This window comes from Melopsittacus undulatus, chromosome 4, assembly GCF_012275295.1.
Source record: "Melopsittacus undulatus isolate bMelUnd1 chromosome 4, bMelUnd1.mat.Z, whole genome shotgun sequence".
Taxonomy (NCBI): Eukaryota; Metazoa; Chordata; class Aves; order Psittaciformes; family Psittaculidae; genus Melopsittacus; species Melopsittacus undulatus.
In genome coordinates, this window is record NC_047530.1 from 4882283 (window position 1) to 4908721 (window position 26439).

General features: G+C 49.2%; 2 protein-coding genes across 6 annotated transcripts in view; one reads left to right on the plus strand and one right to left on the minus strand.

Moving 5' to 3' along the window:
* The window catches only part of TSPAN18 (tetraspanin 18), a 125207-nt gene extending 121445 nt beyond the window's left edge, over window positions 1-3762 (plus strand). For all 4 annotated transcript variants that reach the window (XM_034061740.1, XM_034061739.1, XM_005154190.4 and 1 more), the window contains one exon: window positions 1-3762. In XM_034061740.1, coding sequence (XP_033917631.1) covers window positions 1-48 — 48 coding nt within the window. In that variant the 3' untranslated portion in view covers window positions 49-3762.
* Window positions 3640-26439, minus strand: part of TP53I11 (tumor protein p53 inducible protein 11) — a 25305-nt gene continuing 2505 nt past the window's right edge. The window contains exons 2-7 of one of the 2 annotated variants that reach the window (XM_005154191.3): window positions 12242-12569; window positions 11422-11480; window positions 10629-10677; window positions 10102-10198; window positions 8723-8824; window positions 3640-7579 (exon numbers count right to left, since the gene is read on the minus strand). In XM_005154191.3, the coding sequence (XP_005154248.2) occupies window positions 7446-7579; window positions 8723-8824; window positions 10102-10198; window positions 10629-10677; window positions 11422-11480; window positions 12242-12370 (570 nt within the window). In that variant the 5' untranslated portion in view covers window positions 12371-12569 and the 3' untranslated portion in view covers window positions 3640-7445. Of the gene's footprint in view, window positions 7580-8722; window positions 8825-10101; window positions 10199-10628; window positions 10678-11421; window positions 11481-12241; window positions 12573-26439 lie in introns of both variants that reach the window. The other variant, XM_034061742.1, reaches the window with a different exon arrangement.

The following is a 26439-nucleotide window of genomic DNA, read 5'->3' on the forward strand; positions in this document are numbered from 1 at the left end:
CTCTTCGCCATGATCTTTGCTATGTGTCTCTTTCGAGGGATCCAGTAAGAGGTGGCCCATGGACCGCCACGTTCCCCACATGCTCAGAAGAAGGAAAACGAGAAGAAACAAAACCTGAAACCACCCAAAAAAAAACCTTTATTTTTTTTAACAAAATGGGGTAGGGGGAAAAAAACCACAAAAAGAAGAAAAAAAAACAAAAAAGAGGGTTGTAATATATGAATGACCAAAAGGATTGTACTTCAGGGGCTGGAACTTTGAGGTGATGTGCACTACACTGTACACCAGACCCTTGCCCAGAGCCACCCACAGGAGCCCAGCACAGCCGCCGATTGCACTAGAGACTGATGGAGCTGATGGGGAAGAGCAAGAGGACAAACACGGCTGCTTTATCCACTCAGCCATCTCTACATTCATGACTCTGTCATGCTTTAGACAGCAAAGGACTGAAGAACACACACAGGGGCTGGATAAGGCAATGGGTTGGCCAAAGTTTGTGACTGTCCAGGTGGGTTTGAGACGAGCAGTGGTGGCTCATCTAAGGAGTAGGTAGTTATCGTTGGTGTGGTTCTGGCTTCAATTCCCAGCCACAGAATGAAAACACATGTTCTTCAGTGGAAGCTTTGCCTCTGAAACTTGTTGGAGAGGCCAACAAGGAGGTTGGCTTCTCTCTGGAGCCCCAGGCAGGGGCAGCATGGTCTCGGTGATGGGACTCAGCTAAGGATGGCTGATGGTCAAGAGTTTGGTGCCTACCTTTCTGCTTTTACTAAGGTTTATAGTTCCTTGTTGTGAAAGAGAAAGAGACCAAACCTTTCCCTGCTGTGTTCCCATCTCCTGGGAGAGAGAATGGCTCTGGTCAAGAATCATTGATACTGCTGCCTTCCTGAGAAGGAGAGGAAATAGTGTTTAAATCTTGTCAGTCTTTCCCTTCACACTTACAAAAACCAGTTTGTGGTGCTCAGCATAAATATTTGCAGTGGTTCCTAGATGCTCTCCAGCCCTATGGGTTGGGCCAGGCATGATGCTGGATGGAGGAGGCTGATGTCTGCCAGCTATTCCCATGCTATGTGCATCATTTCTGCTCAGAGGATTTCCTCTGGGATTCTCCCATGGGCTCACAACGAGAACATCAAGTCAGAGCTGGTTTAGTCTGCCTGTTAGTTGTGTTTCCTCCTTGAGACTGTTTGACATGTAACTACTGTGTCACCTGCTTAACCATTTGGAAGTGAACTTGAGGAAGATGCCTGGGACTGCGCCTTGGTCAGAGATGAAGATGGAAGCGCTGAGGACCCAGGTAGGCTCTGAGAGCTCTCACCATGCAGCTGAACTGCTCCAGCTGCTGCTCCAGTGGTCATGGTTATCAGGTCACTGGTTTCTCTCCTCTGGAAGCATCAACCCCTGTTGCCTTAATTGTTCATCTGGTCTCTCCCTAACCCAAACCTCATTTTCCACAGGGGAAGACAGAAGGGCTGTGGTTTCTTGTTTAGCTTAGGTCTTTTTACACGTTTTATAGGCTCAGATTATGGAGCCCTTTTATATAGGCTTAAACCAGCCCCTCTGAAAGCTGTAACCACTGGCAAGGAAGGAGAGGGGGCAGAAGGCAGCAGCAAGGAGACGAGTAGTAACCTCGTGCCCTGGCTTTGCAGCAGCAGGTACACTGGCTGTTCCCATACACTACTGGGGCTGTGTCCATTGAGCTCTCCCAGTGGCACTGCACAGGCTACAGGGAAGAAAGGAAGGAAGCAGCAGAAAGCCTGGTCCATAGTAGACAGATTCTGTAATAGATTAGATATTAGGAAAAAGCTTTTTACTGTGATGGTGGTGAGACATTGAGAAGCTGTGGCTGCCCCATCCCTGGCAGTGCTCAAGGCCAGGTTGGACAGGTCTAGTGGAAGGTGTCCGTGCCCATGGAACTAGATGAGCTTTAAGGTCCTTTCCAGCCCAAACCATTGTTTGATCCTGGATAAATATCTAGTTTGGGGAATTGGGATGCTAAGGAACAGGAAGGAGCTATTAGAGCTTTTCCAAGCTTCATTTGAGAACAATTTGCTCATCAGCAGGAGAGGCCTGGGGCAGGTAGAGCTGCAGCCTCCCCCCATGCTTCAGTCAGCATATTCGAGCAATGAAATAGGTTTCCAGGGCTGCTGAGCAGCCTCAGATGTTGCATTAAACCTCATGGAAAGCATTTCCGAACTGTTTCCCTCTGGGCCTTCTTTTAATGAGGCATTTTAGCATTAAATTCTCTTGTTTAATGAAGGAAAACAGTTTTGCTAGCCAAAAACCAGGAGTATTTGTGCCGGACAGCAGGTGCTGTGCTTAAGATAAGGAAAATCTGTTGCATCTACTAGTATTGCAGGGAATGGGCTGAGCAGAAGGCGAGCTTATCTGTTCTGCTTCTGCCTCAGGAGCTGTTGTTAGGGACTGTTCTGGCAGAGCAGTTCCCAGGGGAGGAACAAAAGCATCAGCAGTGATGGTGATTTGGCTGGAGGTGAGTGAGAGAAGCAGAACTTTCTCCTCCCAGTCTCAGGGTTTTTCCCCCCCTTTCCCTCAGTTTATTATGCCAAGGCCTGGCTGAAAGGTTTGTGCATGGTGAGAAGTGAAGGGGGAAAAGGGAAAAGGAAAAAGAAAAAGGAAAAGGAAAAAAATAAGAAGAAAAAAGACTTTTAGAGCCTTTTTCTGCTACCAGTGGAATTGGGAAAATAATGTATCAGTGATGCAGAAACAACTGTCAGTGATGGGGAAAGCCAGAGCAAAAAGTGCTAAATGCACACACCTGTGGTACTGTCCCTGCTGGCTTCTTTCCCTTTGGCCTTCCAAATTCTGCACTCATTGCTCTGTCTGGTTTTAGCTTCCTTGCTTTCCCTCTCCCTAACAGCAGCCTCTGTATCTTCAAAAGGCTGTTACTCATAGAATCATAGAACAGTTTGTGTTGGAAGGGACCTTAAAGGTCATTATTAATCTGTTATTCTGGCCTTGGCACCATCATTTCTCCTCTCTTACCTTGCCTCATCCCCCATTGCTCTTTTCTGGGTGAAGACTTAAATCCTCCCTGGAGCTGGCTAGCATGCCATTGGGAACACAGCTCGGAACCCCATCAAAGGCCAGGCAGCACATATTAAACAAGAACCGGAGACAGCTGTGAAGATAACAGGCAAACCTGTGGAAGTTAGTAACAGGCAGAAGGAATTTCCCCCTTAGGAGACCCTAATGAACAAGCAAGCCCAGAAAGCACACTCCTGCTGTATGGAAAAGCGTGTGGATGTGATGGTTTCATCCCTTGTTGATGTGGCTGCTCCCTCTGTTGTACAGTAGTTTTGTGAACAGGAGGCAGGAGGAGCAACTGTATTGTTATGTTTAACAGCTCTGGTGAGTATCTTAGGGCCAGGGGCTCAGGCTGGGGACCAGAGGGAGCTGCTGTGCTGCCACCTCCTTTGCTGTAGCACTGTGCCTGCAGCCCAAGCACCTTGGATGGAAGTAGTAGAGAGCAGCCTGTGCCTGCAAACCCACAGCCCCTCCTGGTGCCCCTGTTATTTAATGCTCAAATGACTGTCACGAATGCCTGGGAAAAGGGCTGCGTGTGGAATAATGTTTGAAATCTATTTTAAAAGAAACACACACAAAAAAAAAGAAAAACCCTGTAAATGTTCTTTTTATTAGATAGTGGAGCTAATTTATCCTGTATTCCCTACTGTAATGCTTTTTTTATATTGAAAGGATTTGGTTTTGGTAATATAAAGCAGAACACAAGCCTGAAGCACTCTCTGCACGGATTTTGTGTGCGTTTCTTAAGAAAAAAAGGTAAAAAAATAATAAAAATAAAAATAAAAGAAAGATATTGTGACAGTGAAGTGAAACAGCTTTAATTTTCACTATTTGCTCGGTGGTAAGTACAGTCACTTTCTTTACCGGAGGAGAAAGAATGAACTCAGGTACAGCAGCTAAAATGAGGTATAAACTGAAGTGTCCCATTCTCCTCCTATGCCCCCCTCCCCACCCCAAGTAAAAACCCCTTGACCAGAAAGGAGGCCAGCTTAGGACAGACAGAACCTCTCCTTTGGCACCAGCTCCAGTTTGCCAGCTATTAGTTAGGTGTGAATAAGGTGATGGAGGGAGTGATGTGAATGATGAGCTTCCTTCACCCTCAACAACAAGGGTTTGGGTCCATCTCTGGCAGAGAAAAGGGGTCAGCCTTGGTCCTGGCTTGTACCCTCTGGGGAACATGACTCCCAACCCAGCATGTTACACAAATGCAGGTAATCCCTTGCAGGTTCCTTTGGGAGAGGGTTTCAGTCCAAGGCCTTTCTCACAGTTTAACATAAGGAAACTGAAGACTGTGGAAATGGAGTTGTTCTTCTTCAGCAGATCAGTAGCAGAGCGTGAAGTGATGCTTTGGATCCCAAATTATATACCAGCACTTCTGTCCTTAGGGATGCAGTTCTGTACAAACATTTCAGCATCCTCCTCCCTTTTCCCCCATTCACAACAGAGTGAAGACAACCAGCACAGTTGGGCTCTGGCAGCACTGTGGATGCTCTGCCCGGGCTCCATCCTCAAGCCACCCTGAGAAACTCTGTCTTCAACCTCACCTACTACAAACTCACCTCCTCAAGTGGGCCTGGCCATGTTTCTCCTGCTGCACCTTGTTGATGGGAACAGGCCAGGGACCACAGCCTTTGCTAGGCAGAGGCATCTATTTGCCCCTTCTCACTTAACTGTAAAAGTAGCATACAGCCCCAGTCCCATTCCATGCTTTCTACATGGTCCATTATAGCAAGATGGAGCAAGAAGCATGAGGATAAAAAAACTTCTTCATCTCTCCCTGTTCAGGACCAGGTAACAAGTAGCATGAAATCTCCTATGTGGCCACTCCTCTATGTTGAAGCAGAAAACTGTGGTTTCCCTGTGCTAAGTTTTGCAGAGGCAGTTGCTAAGCATGGACCAGAGGAGTCCAACCTCACCTGACTTAAAGCTCCTTTGGAAAGCTCCTTCCTTCCCACCTGATTTAACCGTCAAGAGGTCTTTGGAGAACTGCTGTCACATAGTGCAGTAACTCATTCCTCTCACCTGCAGCCATTGTCAGACCCAGAGTCATAACTAAGCTCCTAGGACCTGCAGCCAGCACACATGGGAGGATAGCATTAAAGGGACCTTCCATTTCCTTCTTATACAAGATTGCTTTTGCTGTGGTCAGTTTACTTGTCTTCTAGAAATATATCTCCCACCCCCCCAAAAACCCCACGATCAAGCTGTGTATACATTCGTGTGACCCCCAAAACACAAAGAATCAAGCTTCACGTACCTATACCAACAACTACAGCCAAAGTGCTGCACGGATGCCACTGCAGCTGCCCATGCAAGTGGTGTGCAGGGTGAGAGCAAAGCCATCACACACAGCTCCCACACACAGCACCATTCTGTCTGATTTGTGGTACCCACCAGGCTGCCCTTGATCATTTCCTGCCTCACAGGGAAAAGGTTTCCCTCTTACAGACCAGTTCTTCCACCTGAACAGGAAGGCTCCTCTTGTATCTAAGTTTTAGTTGCTCAGTATCGCATCTGGGACATGGTGAAAGCAGCTTGGCAGGCACGTGTTGATGGCAGGCTCCAGGATTCAGGATGTTGCCTCTCCATTGGACTTTCTTCTCAGGGAAGGAAGAATTACAATTGTGATGTTTCCTGGTCCAACTATTCCCAATATTCTCACCTGACAGACATTCTGCATGGCCAGCAGGTACAATGCACACAGTGTCCCAAGTTTATGCAGCTGCTTCTAAATGCAAAAGCACTAACACGACATACAGTAACTACCCACTACCTTCTTCTAACTCTACTTAGATATTAAATAGCCATAGATCCCAGTCTCACCAGCAGCTTGAGGGCTGTTGTTCACACAAGCACTTCTATTTCAATAGGCATCTTTATACTGGGATTTTGGGATGTCAGCTCTATTCCAGGGCATGCTTTGATCCAGTCAACAGTAGTGCATGAGTAAGAAGTCCATATCTTGTACACAGACCTTGTGGCTTTAAGTCACATGGAGAACAAAAAATGCCACCCTCCAGCTGTGGACAGGGATAATCTGCAAGGAAAGCACTAGGAAGTACAGCAGCTAATGCTGTTAAGCCCAGGAGGTGTTAAACACACTGGCCAGTGAGCACTAAAGCACATTTAATCTGTCCTTGACTGAGCTACAGAAGGAAGTGATGCCTTCATATGTCCCACTCCTTGCTTTCTTCATCCCAGTTAAGTATCTTAATGCTGCAAACTTTGGTCCTCCCTGCCCCATCCCTGGCAGTGTTCAAGGCCAGGCTGGATGGGCCTTGGAGCAACCTGGTTTAGTGGAAGGTGTCCCTGCCTGTGGCAGAGCATTGGAACTGGATCAGCTTTAAGGTCCTTTTCAACTCAAACCATTCTGTCATTCTGTGATGCCTGCACATTAGCAGAGCTGGAACACCATCTTCCACAGCTGGGGCTCATTGCCCCATGCAGCTGTATTGATGCTCGCTCTGCTCTTACAAGTAACTACACCAGCATTCCAGCCCCTGTTTAGCTAAAGCATCACCATACCTCAACCCCCCCAACTACTACCATCAGTAAAGCTGCAGCTGTAGGAAGTGCTCTGGGTGAAGGAGACAGAACCCCAGCCTAGAAACTTCAAGAAACATCCCATGCAAGATGTCTTTGTGCTCAGTGGGCCGTTTCCAATAGCTTCCTTCACTTCCCACATACTACAGCTCAAGCTGCTTGGCTGTTCCCAGTGCTGTCCCTGCAGAGGGACCAAACAAGGGATCTCCATCTTCTTTTCCTCCTGCTGAGCTTTGCACAGCACCCAGTGCAAAACTACATGTGAAGTGGCCCCTCTGGCAGCAAGGAAGGAAGAAGAGCTATTTGCAAAGCACTGAACTCAGCCTAGCCCCATCCAGCTCCCTAGGCAGTCCATACTGGCTAAGAGGGAAGCAGGATGTACATAAGGACATACCCCACCAGGTGAGTGGCCAGGCTTACAATGGGAGCAGCAGCATCCTCCATTGGCTATCTCACCATCCTGCCTCCTCAGGGATTTGGTTTCAATGTGCTGGTCTTGGTTTGTGCTTTGTTCTAGCGGGTTCCGAGCCTGTGATCCCATCAGCCAGTTCCATCCTGCAAGGAAACTGGCTCTTCCCTGAGCCTGCCAGGCTCACACACCTCCCTGAGCCTTCCTCCCACTGCTCCTCACCTCCTGCAGAAGGACTGGGGATGCTGCTCCCCTCTGTTTAACCAGGCAATGCCACCAGCACCGGGTTACACACTGATTCATGCCGGTAAAGTGGAAAAGGAGGAAACCCCTTTAGAACCAAAAGGGACTAACAAAAATAAACCAAAAAGAAACGAAAGTTATAATTATAACGCAAAATTACCGACACAAACCCCCCCTCCCACCCTTCCCATAACAAAAAGCCCAGGAATTAGACTTTCTTGGGACGGCGTCCGACTTGGTAGTAATAATAAATGCTGATGAGGATGAAGAGGACTCTGCTGACCAGGAGGAGCATGGCACCGGTGGCTATCCGGCTACTCTCAACCAGGGAGACAGTGGTAACTGGAGGAGAAGGAGGGAGACAAGGCAGAGGTTGGTGATGAAGAAACAGATGCAGACAAACAGCACAAAGCTGTTTTCTGCTGCCCTCTAACGTGGTGATTTAGCAAGGCCTGCTAAGCCTTTGGAGCACAGGAGCTTTCAGCACAGGCTCATCCACACGAACCCAAGGCAGAGGCTCTTAGCTTGATTTCACAGCCTTGAAGTTAGCCACAGACCCACAGAGCTCTAAACTCAGCCCCACATCCCAGCGGCCACAATCTGAACAGGTCACTCAAGCCAATAGAAGTTCCCACCATGCTCAGCTATTAATTGTGGATGTTGTGTGTTCCTGAGCTTGCTCTGAGGCTTGGCCACATCAGTGCTGATAAATATTTTACAGCTTTAGAAGCATCCACAAAATGCACATAGCCCAAGCACACTGAGCATCTCTCCTTTTGGGTTACCACTACATAGCCCGTATCTGAACCAGCTACCTTATAACACAGTTAGTGAGCTTCCAGTACACACATAAAAGAACCCCCTTCACTGTTAAATATAGATAAGCTCCCTAGAAACAAACTGAACTGTTATTCTGTGGTTTGGCAAGACTGAACATCCCCCTTTTTAGTGTAGGTTGCTGCAGTCTTTTCTTATTAGCCACAGGATCTAGGCAGCCCGCTCCAGAGTATAACCACTGAGGGCTGCGAAGATCAGGGTGGTTTTAGGGGAGAATAAATCCATAAATCCTAAGAGGAAGATGTTTCCCCTGTACCTGGACACCTTTAAGTGAGCAGCTCAAAGCAGAGGCTGCTCCATGGGGAAGAAAAGGGAGATGCTGTAGGGAAGATGCTCCCATGGCAAGGTTATCTTTGCCTGCAGAGCAAAGGAGCCACCTCCAGCAAAAGCTGGAGACAACCAGGGATCAGGTGCTCCTCTGGCTAGGCCAACAAATCCCCATCAGCTGATTCCACTATGACCCCCCAGAGCCTCACCCCACAACTCCTTCAGCCCAGAGTTTACTCCATCAGACCCAAAGGCCTACAGTCCCACCAATGGTTCTCCTGCTCACTTCTCCCTCCTCCCTGTGTGCTTTGGGGTACACAGTATGTACCCCCACCCTTTGCATCCTCCTCTTCCTCCCTTCTGGAGGCCACAGCTACTCACCCAGGAACTGCACGGCAAAGTAGCAGGCCTCAGTCAGCAGGGTCCAGCGGATAATCACCTTTTCTGCCGTGTAGAGAGCGTTCCACATGATGAGAGAGATGCCTGCAGAAGAGGAGTACAGCAGAGCTGCCCAAGGGGCTCAGGAAGGGGCAGCTGGTGCCCAAGAGAAATGTTTCTGCCTCCCATGGATGGAGGGATAAAGGGAAGGAGGGAGGGATGCAAGAAAGGAGGGAGGAAGAAATGGATGGATAGAAGGAAAGAGGAAGGTAATGAGGGATGGATGGAAGGAGGAAGGTAAGAAGGGATGAATGGGAGCAAGGAGGAAGGTAAGAAAGGATGATGGAAGCAAGGAGAAAGGTAAGAAGGGATGGAAGGAAGTAGGTAAGAAGGGATGGAAGCAAGGAAGAAGGTAAGAAAGGATGATGGAAGCAAGGAGGAAGGTAAAAAGGGATGGATGGAAGGAGGGATGAAGGGAGGGACAGACGCGTTCCGCCGGCGGCCGCGCTCGCCCCGCGCCGTGCCCGTTGCAGTCCCAGATGCCGCCGCCAGGTGGCGCTGCAGGCTGCGGGACGGACCGGCCGGCACCGGCACCCCGCAGCCGCTGGCCTCAGCCCCTCCGACACCCCCCAAAACCAACCCAACGCATCCCATTAGCAGCCCCTGCCTGCCCTTTGCTGCCTGCGGCTCCAAAGAGGCACCCGGGTGCGCACGCAGAAGGTGCAGTCCCGGTGCTGAGCTACACAATCCCCGTGTCTTGAATTCCTCCACTCCTTTCACAGACCATTCCTCTAAGCTCCCTGCACCCTCCTGTCCTTTGCTCCCCACCTCTTCCGTCCCCTGCATGGGACCCTCCCGGGATGCCATCACTTGCGCCTTCTCTCTTCCCACTCCCACAAAAAGGATCTGCTCCCAACTTGATCCTGGTATAGGTGCATGGGACCTTCCTGGGATGCTATTGCCTGTCCCTTTTCTCTTCCCACTCCCATGAGAAAGGTCTGGTCCCAGCTTCATCCCCAGCAGCCCACCCACTCCCATGAGAAAGGTCTGGTCCCAGCTTCATCCCCAGCAGCCCACCTCCCAGTGCCCTATCTCCCAGCCCATCCCCAAACTGCCTTTGCTGGGGCACTTGGGATACATCCTTGATATTAGGGCATGCACATCCATCCCTTCTTACCCTACCTGCAACGAGCCTGAGCCCCTCCTAGGAAAAAGCTGAGCTTTTCAAAGCACCCCTAAACAATTTCTTTGCTAAGAAGAGATGTTGTCCTCTCCCACTGCAGCTGTACACAGGTTTTGTCCCCTCCTGCTGTTTTGGCATCTCTCATCCCTTCACTCTACATGGCAGCAGCATGATCTGGGTACAACAGCACAGCACTCACTGAGGAGAGCTCCTCCATAGAGCCGGATGGGAGTCTTGCTGCTCGCCGGTTCCTCCTCGAAGATGGCATCGTAAAGCTGGTCAGGGAAAGCAAGCGCCTGGCAGAGGCAAGGAGAGACTCAGCAGCCTGCACTGGACACCAAAACATGCCCCTCACTGGGGCAGCAGCGCTCCAGCATCAGCCTTTATGGGACTGGAGCTGCTGGCCAGGAAATGGGGAATTAAGGAGATGCAAGAAGTATCAGTGTCAGCTCCTGGCTTCATGGCTGGTTTCTACAGCTGCTGGTGCCGTGCTGTGTGTGGTTTATGACCCTGCTAATGAAAACAGACCCGGGTAATGGGAACAAACCATCAAGGACACCGCTGGCAAAGCCTATTACTGATACATGGTGAGAGCAAAGGCCTTGCAAGAGGAAGCAGCAGCAGCTGCTGGAGGAAAGGAAGCAGGATAAATGCCAAGGAGCCAAGCTGGGGCACCTCTTTCACAGCAGGGAGCTGGGGGTGCCCAGGACCATGTCCCTCACTTACCATGATGGCAACCCCTGAAAACATGACGGCGGAAACCAGCTGCCAGACCCTGTGTGAGAGGGAAGAGAGGACCCGGTGTGAGCACACCCATCACTTGTACTCCATAAACCATCCCTGCTGCCTGCTCTGCTATCAGCCTTCGTCCTCCCACATCCCACAGTGGAGGCAGCCAGGAGCCTCCCATGGAAGTATGGCTCCCATACACTGATAGCTCCAGACTCAGTGCACAGACCAGCCTTGCTGAGACAGACAAGACCCTCTGCACCTAAGCAGAGAAAGGAAGTGACCCTGCCAATAGGACAGTGCTCTGCAGGGTCCAGTCCCAGACCAGGAGCTCCTCCAGTACCATGTAGGTCTGCAGCACCTACTGTGGGAGAAGAGCTTGAGGGCCTCAGGGTTATTTCACAGAGCCATAGAACAGCTTTGGTTTTGGAAGGGACCCTAAAGCTCATCCAGTTCCAACCCCTGCCATGGGCAGGGACACCTTCCACTAGAGCAGCTTGCTCCAAGCCCCATCCAGCCTGGTCTTGAGCACTGCCAGGGATGGGGCATCTTCTCTGGGCACCCTGTGCCAGCGCCTCAGCACATTCACAGGGAAGAGCTTCTTAATGTCTCATCTAAATCTACTATGGTAGACAAGAGGGCTGGACTGGTCCCGTGGCCCCGAGAAGCCCCTGCATGGAGCAGTGATGCTGGTGCAGCAGCAGAGCTGGTGACAGCAGCCAGCTCTGACAGGGATGCTGTGGTTCGGGGCCCTCAGATGACCCAGCTCCAAGGTAGCCCAATATCTTACCTGAGCCCCAGTGGTTCCCGGACAGCAAACTTGATTTCATTTCCCAGTACTTGGCTAATCTGAAATTCAAATATAAGACACATGGTGACTGAGCAAACCCTTCCCCAGTCTTTAGGCAGGATTTGGAAGCCCTAAAATGCATACCTAACCCCATGTGGGAGTTTACCTCCAAGAGGGCTGGAAGAGGACATGGGATTCACTCCTTGGTCCCTACACCTGCAAAAGGCTGCCTTGATTTCCATCAGGAGCTGCAGCCTCTACTGCTCCTTTAGGGGATAAGTCACCCGCAGCATGGGGCTGGAGCAGGGTTAACATTATCTTGTGTCTCCTCTTAGCTACCTAAGCAGGGAAATGTCTCCTTCCACACACCGCCTGCACATCACATCCCCATGGAACACCAGGTGTAGGAGCATCCATCCCACTCTCACATGCACACTGCCCAGAGCAATGCCTGGCTGTGATTACCCCAGACCACAGGGATGGAAAGGCTACACCAGTGACAGGGAAAGGTACTGGGGGGGCTTTTGGACTAACGGTCCCTCATGGGTGTCTTGGCAACGGATTAAAGCAGCTTGAAGGCCAAGCTCATCCCATTACCATTTGGGTCAGCTCCTGTGTACCCAGCAGGCTCCACAACCCATCTCTACTCAAAGACATCATTGCTTGTGCCACTTGGCCTTCATCCTCCCTTTCCAGGAGCCCCACAGAACCCTGTTTTTGACTACAGACATTAGATCCTAAAGGAGCCCCCCTGTGCCACCTTGGTTTTCCCAGGTGTAAGCTCTCTTCTCCATCATCACTACACAAGGGCTTCCCATACCTTTGAGCGATGCACCTCGCCGTCATCATCCTCCCCGCCGACCCCCAGGATCTTGCGTGTCTTCAGCCTGCTCACCAGGTCGGTCTGGCTGTGCTTCTTCATCAGCGGCGGGGGCTGCTTCGCCGCCATGGTGGGGTCCTCGGCTGCGAGGTGGGAAGCAGCTCCACTGTCACATGAAATTCCACAAGGATCGGGAAGAAAAGCCCAACTACGGCCACGGAATGTTGCTGTTAGGCTGGAAGATGGGTCCTCATCGTTCCGGGGCAGGGACCCGGCTGGTCCCGGCTATGGGCAGCTCATCTCAAGGTGATCCTGCTGTCACCAGGATCTGCTGAGTGGGGGGAAGAAATATAATCAGATCAGAGTGGCTTTAGCATAGGCTATAAATGCTTTTGACCTACGAAGTGTAGTCTAGCCAGGGGCTGTAGCGATAGGACTGGAGGTGATGGGTTCAAACTGAAACAGGGGAGGTTCAGGTTAGATGTAAGGAAGAACTTTACTGTGAGGGTGGTGAAACACTGGCACAGGTTGCCCAAGGAAGCTGTGGCTGCCCCATCCCTGGCAGTGTTCAAGGCCAGGTTGGACACAGGGGCTTGGAGCAACCTGGTGTAGTGTGAGGCGCCCCTACCCATGGGGTTGGATTGAATGAGGTTTAAGTTCTTTCCAACCTAAACCATCCTGTGATTCTATGATTCTATCCCAGCATAAGGCAGTGCCCAGTGGTATCTCTTGTTTCCCAGATGAAGGGAATTAAATGCTTCCCAGACCTGGGGAATTACAGTCATTAAGTGATGCCTTGCCTTTTGTCTTTCCCCGTGCCATACATCACACCCTTCAGCTGCTATTTCAGGCCAAATAACACAAATCTCAGGTTTTTACTCGTGTGCCCCCCCAGATGCTGCAGCCCCCATTTGTCTTCATTTAATCTTGGATTAGCTGAACACAAACACATTCTCCTGTTTGCCACTTCACCCTCCCACACCAAGGCATGGGACACACCTAATCCATCCTAAGCAAGGACAGGACTCAAGCACAATCCCATGCCCCAGCTGAGCCTTCCCATGGCTGTCCCATGAAGAGATGATTTACACTCATAGCTAAAGACTTCACGAGTCTTTTGGGAGTAATAAAACAAGGTGCCAGTTATTTTGCCATGGTGCATGCAAGTGTTGTCCTGCTGCCTTGTGAGGGATTTCCCTCTTGCAGGAAAACCCTTCCCTGTTGTTGTCTACACAAGAGCGAACAGTCATGTCTGTGAGTACCCAATATAACCCTTTCTGTAAGGCAAAGCCAAGGGGTCTCACTGGGGCAGTACAAAGACTGAATCCCATGAACAAGGATTTAATAAGACCCGCTCAGCAGACCACAGGCAAAAAGCCTTTTAGCTACTGGAGGCTTTGCAAGTGCTTCTTTGGGATTGCAGAAGGTTTTGTTGGGTTGTGTGGGGTTTTTTTGCTCTTATTCTGCTCAATAACCAAGTCCTGGAAAGGCAGCTCAGAGCCAGATGCAGCAACTAGGGACTAGAAATATTGTAGAAGTGGGATAATGGCAAATAACCACCCAGGAGGAAGGTGGGAGCTGTATCTACTCATGCCTGCATTCAAGCACAAGGCAAGAAGCTCAAAAGGTAACTACTACATAGCAGAAATGTTCAGATTTACCATGTCTGGAGTTTGCCAACACAAATAACTCATCTGTACTCAGACCTAGACAACCTACACACAAAATCAGCCCCATAAAACAAATCAATGTGTCACAAAAGACCTCCAATGTCTTTTACTACAGATGCTGTAGTGCTTTCTCCTCCTGGCAGATCCAGACTCACGAGGTTGGATGCTGAGTGGTTTCTCACCCCTGCTGCTGAAACCAGAGACCTGTTGCTGGGGTATTTCTAGTCCAGCATTTTCTGACCAAAGCTCTCCAGCCCAATCCAGCCCTATCAGGACTACTCGGAGGCCATCCTACATCCCTCACCTGACCCAACACAGCTCCTGGGACACAGGGACAACATTCCCAAGTGAAGGGCTGATGCATGGTACCCAGTGAGGACCCTCACACCGCTGTAAAGGTGCTGGGTACCTATTCAGCCACTCTTCCTCCCCTCCAAAGTCCTTCCCAAAGCCTTGCTAGCTTATGGAACAGTCTAAGCAGCTGCATCCTTCTGGCATGGGTCACCAAAGCCCTACCAATGGATGAGAGACCTGGGGCTTGCAGGTCTTGGCAGGGCTTTGGGTACTGAGTGTGCTGGGTTCCTTCATGATTTTGAGAAGAAAATGAATAGCTTTAAAGCAAAGAAAGTGTCATTTCTGAAGTAATTAATCCCTAATCACACAATCACAGCATTGTCTGTATCATTAATGTGACTTCAGTTTTTCAACACAGTGTGCTTTTAATTAAACAAACCCATAGGTATATTCTTCCTCCTCCTTTGTAAGACAAATTAACTTCTTCTTATTAGTGGCAAAGAATAAATGAACTGTGTAATCGGTGACTATTACTCGGTCACTTCTGGAAGGGTTATTGCTGGGTTGTTTGTATGCAGTGGCTGGAGAATGGTTATGAAATAACAATTAATGATTATGAAATAAGCATTTCAAGACACCAGCACAGGATGCCCAGTGAAGCTGTGGTTGCCCCATCCCTGGCAGTGTTCAAGGCCAGGTTGGACACAGGGACTTGGAGCAACCTGCTCCAGTGTGAGGTGTCCCTACCCATGACAGGGGCTTGGAACTGGATGAGATTTAAGGTCCCTTCCAACCCAAACCCAATGATTCTTGCCAGGTAAAACTGCTGCCTGCACTTCCTTCTCTGTCCTCATGATCAGAAATGGCAAAGGAAGGGAAGATGGGACAGGTGAAAAAGAAAACAAGGAAGGAGAGAAAAGAAAGGGAGGAAAGAGAAACAAACCAAAACATCTTCATATCTAAAGAATCTGTCCTTAGGGCAAGAAGCAAAGGAAGGTGATGGAGGCTGAAGGGGGCAGGCACTCCATGACTCACTAGTGAAGACAGCAATGAACACCTCCGTGATTACAGAGGCAGTTTTGCAACTCTAATCATGGGCCAAAAGATCAAAATTTGCCTTTATCGGTTGTCTCACCCGTTACTTTCAGGGCAGGAGTTTGTGGAAATTCACCCACATCTTCATTAACACTGTTCTCCCCTTAAGAATTCCCACTAATTTGTGGTAAACCACTGGCCAAGAGCCAGGACAACTCAGGCCAGATGGAAATGCCAATAAAACAATCGCTGAAGGCCATTCTGGTACATAAACCCACACTCCTACTGTTCTATGCACAGCTATGGGCATGGCCCCACAGCCAGTCCCACATCTCATTACACCCATCTACCAGAGAAAGAGCCAGTCTAACACTGAATAGTAATGAATAATGAGCTAATGAATGCATTGGTGTGAATTCAATGACATTCACATAGAAGATGCCAAGGATTTGAAAACATTATACTTACATTATCCTGACACAGTAACAATTTAGAGGATGTTTTCTATTAGCCTGTGTGTTTCCAAAGGGGAACCTCCACCTCCTCTTTCTCCTGAGATTCTTTCTTCCTTAATCCCGTTTCTGAGCATCCCAGGGGCTGTGCAGATCAATCACCATAAACAGGCAATTCCCACTGCCTGTCACAGCTCTCAGTGATGGGCAGTGCCTGTGAGCAGTTGAAAGAGGTGCTTTCTTCCTCCAAAGCCCCTTTTCAACGCAGGTTCCTTTCAGTATCTGTTCCCTTGCTCAGCTGTTCAGCATACTGCACTCAGTGCTGATAGCTACTGCTTGGTGGTGCAAAGAAACCTCACTGGTGCCACAGTAATGATAGCTCAATCTCTCCCCACCTCCACAGTTCTTCCCCCAGCATCTCTGTTTCCCTCCCAGTGTCTGGAGTGAAGAGGAGCTCTGCAGCACAGGAGAGAGGAGATTCAGCCACACACACGATGCTGCAGCAGCCAGAGCTGTGCACCCATCAAGGGGAACCAGACCCCGGTCCTGCAGGCACCTCAAGCTGAGCACCTATATCATCATAAAGACACTACCAAAACAGCATCACTCTCTCCACCTCCCACATAGTTTGGGTTGGAAGGGACTTTAAAGATCATCCAGTTCCAACCCCCTGCCGTGGGCAAAGCATCAGGCTGCTCATCCAGCTTGGCCTTGAACACTGCCAAGGATGGGGCATCCACATTGGAATACTTGGAGCTGGGGTTTTCCCACAACACCAAGGCAAACTGTATGAGGAAGTTAATGAAAGGAAATTAATGATTTCTCTCATGCCAGCACATGGCTTTGCATACTCTGGGCTAGTAAAACATCTTAAATCAACCCCAGAGTAATGTGCAGGTACTGCTGTGAGGGATATACTGCTACCCATGCCCTGGCTGAGGGGTGTAAGCTTTCTACTCTGGAGAAGAGGAACTTGTCCCAAACCAGTTTATGCAGGTCAGGAAGCCTCAGAGACCTGCAGGGAATGAAACTTGATCAAGCCAAAAATAACCTGATGCTCAGGCAGTGCAAAACAATCAGCACTCAGCCACCACAGCAGCACAATGAGGCTGGCACAGTCTGTACACCCAAGCAACAGGGAGACGTCAGAGTTCTCACCAGTAACAAGCTGGGTACACGGGACTCCCTTCCCACATCAACACCAGCACTTTCTGTACAGAAGGCTCTTTGCAACACCAGCAGGAGACATTTCTTGCCAGAGGTTCATCCCCAACTCAGCTACAACCCTGCTGCTTCCTTAAGCATCTCCAACAGGCACAGGGATGCTGTGTCCTCCCTACAAACCCATACAGCAGATATCCTGCTGTCTGGGTTTACACATGAGGAAAATGGAAAGCAAAATCCTTAGGGCAAAGAGCATCTTCATTGGGTGCCTCCAAATCATCTGCAGACAAAACTCAGACCACAAAGAGCACATCCAGAGCTCACCCTGCAGATTAGATATACCCCATGTAGGTTAGACATGCCCCATGGCCAGACATGGCTGGATGCCCTCCAACAGTTTATGAGCCCTGCAGAGCTGCCCATGGCCACAGAGATGCAAGGTGGCAGCACCCTGTGCCTACAGCAGCTCCAGCAATCACTAAGTCAAGGGATGCAGCCAGCATCACACTAAGCAGGGGACAATGAAGCCTCTGCAGCCTGATGGGGAGGAAAGGAGTTAAATTGTGTTGCTTACTCTGTTCGCACTGCAGGCAGAAGAGAACATCCAAAGCCTGCTCAGCTTTCCCCATGCATCCTGAACTCTCCCTAGTGCCTGATTGAGGGCTGCATCCCTTGCGCAGGCTTAGCCCCTGCATCCTCCTCCACACTGCTCTATTCCCACTGCCCCCAGGCACTGCAGCTCCTGCCCACAAGCTCCCCATGGCCATAAAAACATCCTGCCCCAAGAAAGCACATCTACTAGGACCAAACCACAGCATCTGGGAGGTATGGCCCAGCTCAAGGACTTCACTGCCCATAGGTTTCACATTTCCTTTTGCAGGGACCACAGGAAAGTTCCTTTCCATGTCACAGGAGGTGTTATATAGCAATCGAAACCTGCAAAGTGCTTGGTTTCCCCAGAACAAGGCAGAATAAACTGTGTTGCTTTACTAGCTTCTCAAAGGGGAGCTATAATTAAACACAGCAATCACACTCCTGCTCACCACCTGCAGCAATGCATCAACCCTTCCATGGCAAGCCAGGTCTCCCAGGCTTGACTTGGGGACAGAAATGCTTGTTTGCCAGACATTGCATGGCTATGGCCACCAGCACACTTGATACCCCATAGGGGCTGCCCCACTGCAGCCCCACTGCATGGGCATGGATGGCTCCCAACATGGGGTCAAACAGGCTTCACATTTCGTCCATCACACATGTGCACGTCTGCTGCTTCAGTGGCTCCCATCTGAATTATTTACATACAAGACCATCCCCTCCATCATCATCATCCTCCCCATTGCTAAAGCTTTCAGATTAGCTGACTGCAGCAATCCATCTCCCAGTGCCCAACCTGCTCTAGTGGAAGATGCCCCTGCAGGGGTTTAGAACTGGATGACCTTCAAGGTCCACTCCAACCCAAACCATTCCATGGCTCAGGAAGCCTCAGGCTGCAGCCCCTCATTGTCCCCACCATCAAGCAGTGAAGTTCCCCAGGGAGCTGGGAGGATGGAGCAAAAAGGAAATAAGACATATTGTGATGGGGTCCTGTTTGTCTTTAAGGGCATTAAGAGGGAAGAATTCTTCCATTTCCCAGCTGCCTTAGGCAGGTGTTTGTGGGAGACAGTCCCAGAAGCTTGGCGGGCCATCTGTCCTGCAGATGATTGCTACAGGGAAACATTAGAAGCGAAAATAAAACCCATATGCACACATGCACACACAGAGAACCACCAAAAATCCCAGAGTAAACCAACCCTTGCTACTGGAAAAGAGCAGCTTTGAAAAGCCAGGAGAAGCCTTCGACCAAACAGGGTGATACAGGTCAGTTTTACACTAAATCTGATGCAGCTCTGCATTTCATCTCTGCCTCACACCTGCCTCAAGGGAAGTCTATGGGAATTAATGCTGGAGCAGGGAAAAACCAGACCCACAATGCTGACACACAACACTGCTGAATACTGGCTCGTCACAGTGCAATGGGGCTTCTTGAGGGGTTGGAACTCTATGATCTTAAGGTCCTTTCCACCCCAAACCATTCTATGGTTCTATGATTCTTGGTACTTCTTCCCCCAACAACCTCAAACCTCCCCAGAATTTCTTTCCAGTGTGTCCCCAAGCATCTGATAACTTCCTTTCACAAACCTAGGAAGTTGGTCCCCTTCATTCCCAACAATCCCTCACCTATGTCCCTTTCCATAACCCAAAGGAAAGCCATAAGAGATTACAATCTGGGAGATTCAGTCCCCTCAGTGACACAGCAGCATTGTACATGGTCACCAAGGCAGTGATTTCAAAGCCATTCTTAATGGATTCTCCCCCTAAAAGAAGACAAACTACATCTCCAGCAACATTATTCCTATGCCTGCAGCCCAGTAGCTTACTCAGCACAATGCTATTGCAATTTATAAGCTACCAGTATGTTTACAACCTTGAAACAGAAGATGAAACGAGGCTGTGCCACTCCAGCACCCCAAAAGCAGGTTCCCAACCTGTTTCATGGGTGGATTTGCAGCCTCAGCATGAGAAGAGCTGCTGCAGGATGCCCCAGCACCATCAGATTCTTTTTCTTCCATTTCTATAGAAAACAAAGGGTTCCTCTTCTCCCACACTCTGTCATGATATGACCAGATGTGCAGTATAGGCTCACACAAAGGGAGGGAAAAAGGGCAGACGAATACATTTGCATTAAGCAGGGAGATTGCCTTTTGGTGTAGCCAGGGTATTTCCTGAGTCCCAGGCACACAGGCACTCACAGGACTCATGCCTCAGCTTGTGTAAGCAGTCAAGTTCGCTTCCATGACACAGATGTCCTGTAAATCAGGCTTGATAGGAAATGGCTCAAGTGAGCATCAGTCAGCAGCTGAGTTGTCACCAGCCCCCACGTTGTAAAGCATTCCCATAGTTACATCCTGTAAGTGCATATTAATTATATATAATGTATAACTAATAATATATGAATAAGTCAAATCTATATTATCTCACTAGAAATAACAAATAAAGGGTATGGTTTGATTCATGTAGACTGACTTTGAGTCCCACTGCACAGTGATGATCTCTTGAGGCTGGTTACTAAAGGCAACTCATGCTGCCAGAATAGACAGAATACTTTAGCATTCACCTATATTTTAGTCTCAGGGGTGAAAAGAACCACAGGGAGCAGTTTGTTGCAGACTTCCTGCTGGGAAATGCCATTAACAGCCTTGACTTCTGCTTCTAGGTTAACCATTTATTGCGTCAGGAACCAATGTCTCCTTTCAACCCTCAGCCCTGAACCACCACTCAGACCCATCACTGCAGATTGGGAGCACATCCTCACATCCTCCCTAAGCAATTTGCCAACATTAAGCCCTTCTCATTCGTACACCATTACAACTCCAGGTTTATCACTCCCCTGTGGCTCTTTAAGCTCGAAATAAGCACAGGCATGCAGACAAGCTCGGGAAGTTGCTTAGCAAAAACACGATGGAGAAGGCCTCCCAACAAAACACATACTTCAACCACTTGGTAGCCTATCCCCAAGTGGCAAAAATCTCCCTCTGACACCTTGGAGGTTTCTATAGCAACAGGTTAAGGCTAAAAATGTTGGATGCAAAATTCCCCCATGCTGGGCAAACAGGCGCTGGGGAGGACAGATTTAGAAGGGAAACTTCTAAATAGCTGCTGACAGAGCTAGCACAGGCTCTGCTAATTCATGAGTCGGTGGTGAAACAACGTAAAAGAAATTCCTAGCAACCTGCCAGCAGTGCAGGTACACAGGGATTTGTCTATGGAGCACCAGCCTGAAGCATCCCCCAGAGCCACAGCATCCCCCAGAATGAGGAGGAGCCACAAGTATCCTGCATGGAAGCACTTGGAAGTGAAAAGAGCTGTTTTCAGGAGCAGAATTACAGCCCAGCATCCAGAGTAGGAAGCCTGAAAGCCAAAATACTTGGCTTATAGGATAATAATACTTGAATTATAGGTCTGACAGTGCTGCTGCCCCTCCATGCAGTGGAGAGCGGGTCATTTAACTGCTCATACCTCTGGTTTCCCAATTGTATATGAAAAGAAAGCCTACCACCTAACTTCATCCTCATGCTCAGCAGGTATTTAACATTTCAAAGATGACTGCCCAAGCACCATATCCCACTAGTGCTGACTGCATGCTTGTGATATCCCATCTTGCTGAGGAAGTCTATGGACTCCTGTGCAGCACTCGGTTCATTACACACGATGTGCCAGAGGCAGAAATGTCCTTCCTGGCATTTTCCTGAGTAACAGCCAGCTTAGCATGACATCTATTCTGTATCTGTCTGTGTTTTGTACCTATCTGTGCTCCCTGCTGGCAGCAGAAAGCACTTTGGGAACACTGGGGTGAACCTCACATCGATATCCCCTTTGCTCCTGGTCAGGCTCAACCCACAGCATAAACCCAAAGCAGCCACAGTTCAGTGCGATGCCACACAGGGGAGAGGCAATTGAGAAGCAGCATGGTTCTCAAGCCAAACAGTCCTGAAGGCCCCACAGGCTCTCACCACACACCCCGCAGGAGCTCACACCAACCTGACCTTGCTTTTATTTGCTGCTGAGTCAGGGGAAAGCGCTCTGCGTGCATGAGCGTACGTGTATGTGCACGTCTGTTTATGCATGAGCTGTCAACCCAGCACAGATCAACAATTCCCCCACTGTGAAGTGTGTGACATTTAATCTCAGCCCTCCTTTTAGGATTTCATAATGCGCATTATCAGCAAACAGGGACTCTGCACACAAGCACCCTTTGGAAAGCTTTCAGCACAGAAAGGGTATAATAACAAGGAGACTGAAAAAGACAATGCCTCCCATGCCTGACAGGTTCCACAAAAGGCCAGTGTATGTGTACGGTGAGGATCACACACAGAGTCTGTCCCCACCCCAAAACAAAAGCATTCCATAGGTGAAGAGTGCTCCTTGGAAGAGGCAAATATAACATGAACCTATAGCTGTCCATACCTCTCTCTTTTTGGCTCCCTGGGAAATAGGCAGGGTGAGCCATCCCCCAGAGGTGTCTATTTTAGGTGTCATGGTTTAAGCATCATCTTGCAGATAGCGTGCATCATCTCCTGCAATGGCTTACCTCTTTCCATAGATAACAGGAGGAGCCTAGATGAGTGAGACTGGGGTTTTGATTGCTTTTATATAGATGGACAGGACAGGTTCTTGATCCCCACAGTCAGCTTTTTGGTATCCAATCCTAGGCAAACCCCACACCACTTTTGCCCACCCTCACAACATGGAATCACACTTTGGGATTATAAAAAACCCTAGATAGTAACCTGAAGGAAAGGGGCTCCCTTCTCTTCTGCTTGGCATGGAGAAGGTATATCCTAAGTGACTCTTAGGCACAGCCATGGAGGATGCACATCAGCCTAAGGATCTAAAGCAAGAATTCCCTCCTTATAGAATGGAGGTGACAAATGGGTGGATGTCAGTGCATGGCATCAATAGCCTTGGTGGTAGGAATAGCCTTGAGAAGAACTGAGAGGTCCCACAGTCATCTAGCCTAGTAATATGAGAGAAGCCTTAGGAAAGCAAGGATAAAGGTCCCATGGACTAGTCCTTCTCCCTGCCTTTGACTCCTCAGGGACAAGGAGGCAACAGGAACACCCAGGAAACAAAGTGCTAACAGCAGCAGCACTGGTAAATCAGAGTCCCAAGTAACCACAGAAACCAGTGTTTCCAGATGCCTCATCTCTATGAACAAGGATTATCTAAGGACCTCCCTTTGGTTCCAGACTTTTAAGTCTCAGACACAAGCTCCAGCACTATAAGCACTATATAGCAGTGTGTGTATACACACACATAGTGCTTTGCTGCTGTGTATATCTGTATATATACATGTCTATCAGCAAGCATATAGCTCAAATTCCTGCTTAAAAGAGCTCATGGCACAGAAGTGTCAGGGTCTAGACAACACTTTCCCCATGGCTTTACCTGCAGTGACATTGTGTGCAGCCTTGGCTCTGGGGATTGCAGGCTTGTCTCTTCTCCCTCATGTTCTTTGCAAACACAAATGACAGGCACTTGGTTTGCATGGTGATGTGATGCAGGGAATAAATTGGCTGGAGGGGATAAGCTCAACTGCTTTGTTATACCTCCATCTATCAACCCTCAGTGCATCCTACTTGCCCAGAGATTTAAGCAGTGGACACACACAGCTCACAGAAGGCACTTGTTGAATAAGTGATGTGCAGCACCAGAGGGTTTACCAGCAGACAAGGCAATATCACACTCATACATCCCACTGAGCAAACAGTTGCACTGGCAAGGCAATGGGGAAGGAGGGTGGGATGCTGCACTATAGGTGCCTGCTCTTCGGAAGCACACCACATCTTACAGAACCCCCATCAGCAATGCTGGTGTTAAAGGCAGCTACATTTTATTCTCACTTACCATGAAAACAACCTGGGAATGTGCAGACAGATGGTCTAAAATCTTCAAACCTGTTTGGTGTAGACTTTGACTCCTGACACATTTCTACTTTCCATGAAGCATTGTTTGGAGCTATTTATTACTATTAAGCAGCTTCTACAGTAACTTTTTTCCTAGGCCACAAAGGTTTTGGTGAAAAACCAGTACCACTCAGACCCAGTATTGCAGGGTTTGAGTTTCCTCCTCCCCTCCGTGAGGAAGCAGCTTGCACTGAGCTGGGCTTGTTCAGCCTGGAGAAGAGAGGGTTCCAGGGAGACCTTAGAGCAGCTTCCGGTGCCTAAAGGGGTTACAAAAACCCTGGAGAGGGGCTTGGGACAAGGGCCTGTAGGGACAGGCCAAGGGGAATGGCTTTAACCTGCCAGAGGGGAGACTGAGATGAGCTCTTAGGCAGAAGCTCTTCCCTGTGAGGGTGCTGAGGCGCTGGCACAGGGTGCCCAGAGAAGCTGTGGCTGCCCCATCCCTGGCAGTGTTCAAGGCCAGGTTGGACACAGGGGCTTGGAGCAAGCTGCTCCAGTGGAAGGTGTCCCTGCCTGTGGTGGGGGCTGGAACTGGATGGGATTTAAACTCCCTTCCAGTCTGGGATTCTGTGATTTCTACCTCCTTGGTATAACACCGAGCATTTACCAAGAGTGATTTGCCAAGCAACTGACATTAAACATCAACAGAAGGATTCAGAGGGACTTAAAACCATGAACCTTTAAGACACCTTGTTTCCTAAGAGAATAGCTTGCTTCCTGGAACTCCTTTGCTGCGGGCATTATGCCACCCTATTTTTATTACAGGCTCCTGTTATAGCATGTCTGCACCCAGGCTGTGCCCAGGCCATCGCCCATGTATCTTGTTACCAGCAACACCATACAGGGACCATTGAGGATGCTGCTTACATCATAGCAGATACTATTTGCATCGTGACATGTTCCTTGCTGTATGTGTGCTTGGTCCCAATCGAATAGGTCCCCAGATTTCTAATGAGAATGGCTAAATGCTGTTACAACACAAGAGCATCTCCCTCTGTTGCAGGCAGGATGAGCTGCTCAGGAGGCTTCATATTGACCTGAAATATTGCAACTGAAATCCAGACTGGCTTGGATTGGAAGGGACCTTAAAGCTCATCCAGCTCCAACCCTTGCCATGGGCAGGGACACCTTCCACTGGAGCAGCTTGCTCCAAGCCCCTGTGTCCAACCTGGCCTTGAACACTGCCAGGGATGGGGCAGCCACAGCTTCTCTGGGCACCCTGTGCCAGCGCCTCAGCACCCTCCCAGGGAAGAACTTCTTCCTTACATCCAACCTGAACTCCCCTGTGTCAGTTTAAACCCTACCAAGGGCTGGAGTGTTTACAGGGCTCAGCAGTGAATTCCTGACATATTCTCTGCCAGCTGGAGAAGCTTTTTAAGTCTTTCCACAACCACAAACAACCGGACACCGGAGGTTTGTATTCCATTCGTATAAGATGGCACCACCACAACAGAGCGCTCCTGCTGCCCTCATGGGTCACTGAATGAAAGTGTACTCAGACAAAAACACCAGCTGAGTCACCCACAGTAGTTTCCTGCAGACTTGTAGGGTTTCTCTATAGGTTTGGCTGCTGACACAGCCTCTAACTGTTGACTTTCTCAACCCAGGCAGGATGCAGCCTAAGACAAGAGGGCTGCAAGCCTTTGTGTGCTGCTCTGCCTGCACCTGCCTTCCTCCTGCCCCTCTGGCCTGACAGTTGAAGTCCTGCCTGATTTCAATAAGAAAAGGAGGGATTTCTCCCTCCGAATGCAGCGGCAGGCAGCTGCCAAGGGGATGATGTGCTAATCTCCCTATGAAACACAGAATCCCTTCAAACAATGAGGCTGGCGGTGGGCAGCGTTATCAGACACTCCTCTGTGCGCATCTCCGGCTACATCAACTCCTACTGCTAATGCCGCTCCCCAGGAGACCGGACTACAGAATCACTCTTTGACTTGTTTCTAACCGTTTCTCACCCCATGCTCTCCTCCTCGCCTTTGGCTTAAATCGTCTGAATCCAGATCCCTAACGAAGGCTCTTAGGAAGCTCTGCGGCAATGGAGCCAGCAACTTTCCAGCTCCCGTATGCTCAGGCTTCTGATCTGGGCTCTATAGGTTCAGAAAGTGTGTGGTTTCTTACCACCAGCATCAACAGAAGCCTCTCACCTTTAGCATTAAACCCATTTATGACTGTTTTCTCATTTCCCTGTTTTGGCAGCAGATCTTTCCTCCCTCCTCTCCACAACCACAGTGGTTGTTGGTATAAATCTGGACTAGAGCTTTCTTCAGACTGTGGATTTGGAAATCCTCTGGGATGGCCAAAATGATGATCCCGTGATATCCTCTAGGTCCTTGGTTTTGCCTTATAAGATGAACTGGATAAGGGTCCAACCAAGGCCTGGTAGAGATGGGTCAGGTACAGTGTAGGCAAGGACTTCCCCATCAGAACCTATGCACAGACATGCTCAGTAAGTCCCTATTTTGCATACAGAGGGGTAGAAGGACATTTAGGGATTTAGCTAACTGATGAGGGGGAGAAATGTACCACACTGTGAAGCCCAGAGGGAAAGTTTGCTGCTGGGGTTTTAGCTATAGCATTGGCTACTGTGTGGTTGGTTATCCAGCAAGACCCTCTGCATCTCCCAGCCTCATTGTCTCCATCTGTCATCGGGGTCAGTCACACTCACCAGCACCACAGATGGGCACCGAAACACTCTAAGATGCATTAACCCTTGCAGATCACATAAAGCTTCAAAAAGATGACAACCAAGAGGGCCAGAGAGTCATTTGTCATTTCCCTTTGTGTCTGCACCATTGAAGTATCTTTGGTTATAGCTGGATTTTGCTTTAGGAGCATCTTTCAGCATCTTGCACAAAAACTCTTCAAACATGGAGTGAACTCGTGCTAGTGTGTGATCCCCAGGCAGAGCCAAACCCCTGTTTTCCAAGGGAAGGCAGGAAGCAATGTAAACACCTGGTCACCCCTTAAGTTATTGTTCTTCCTGGTTTGGAGAAAGTCCCAATATATGTGGGGCCAGCATTGGGTCTTTTCCTCCCAAAGCTTGTTTTCACATTCCTACGTCAAAAACACAAAACCCAGAAGAT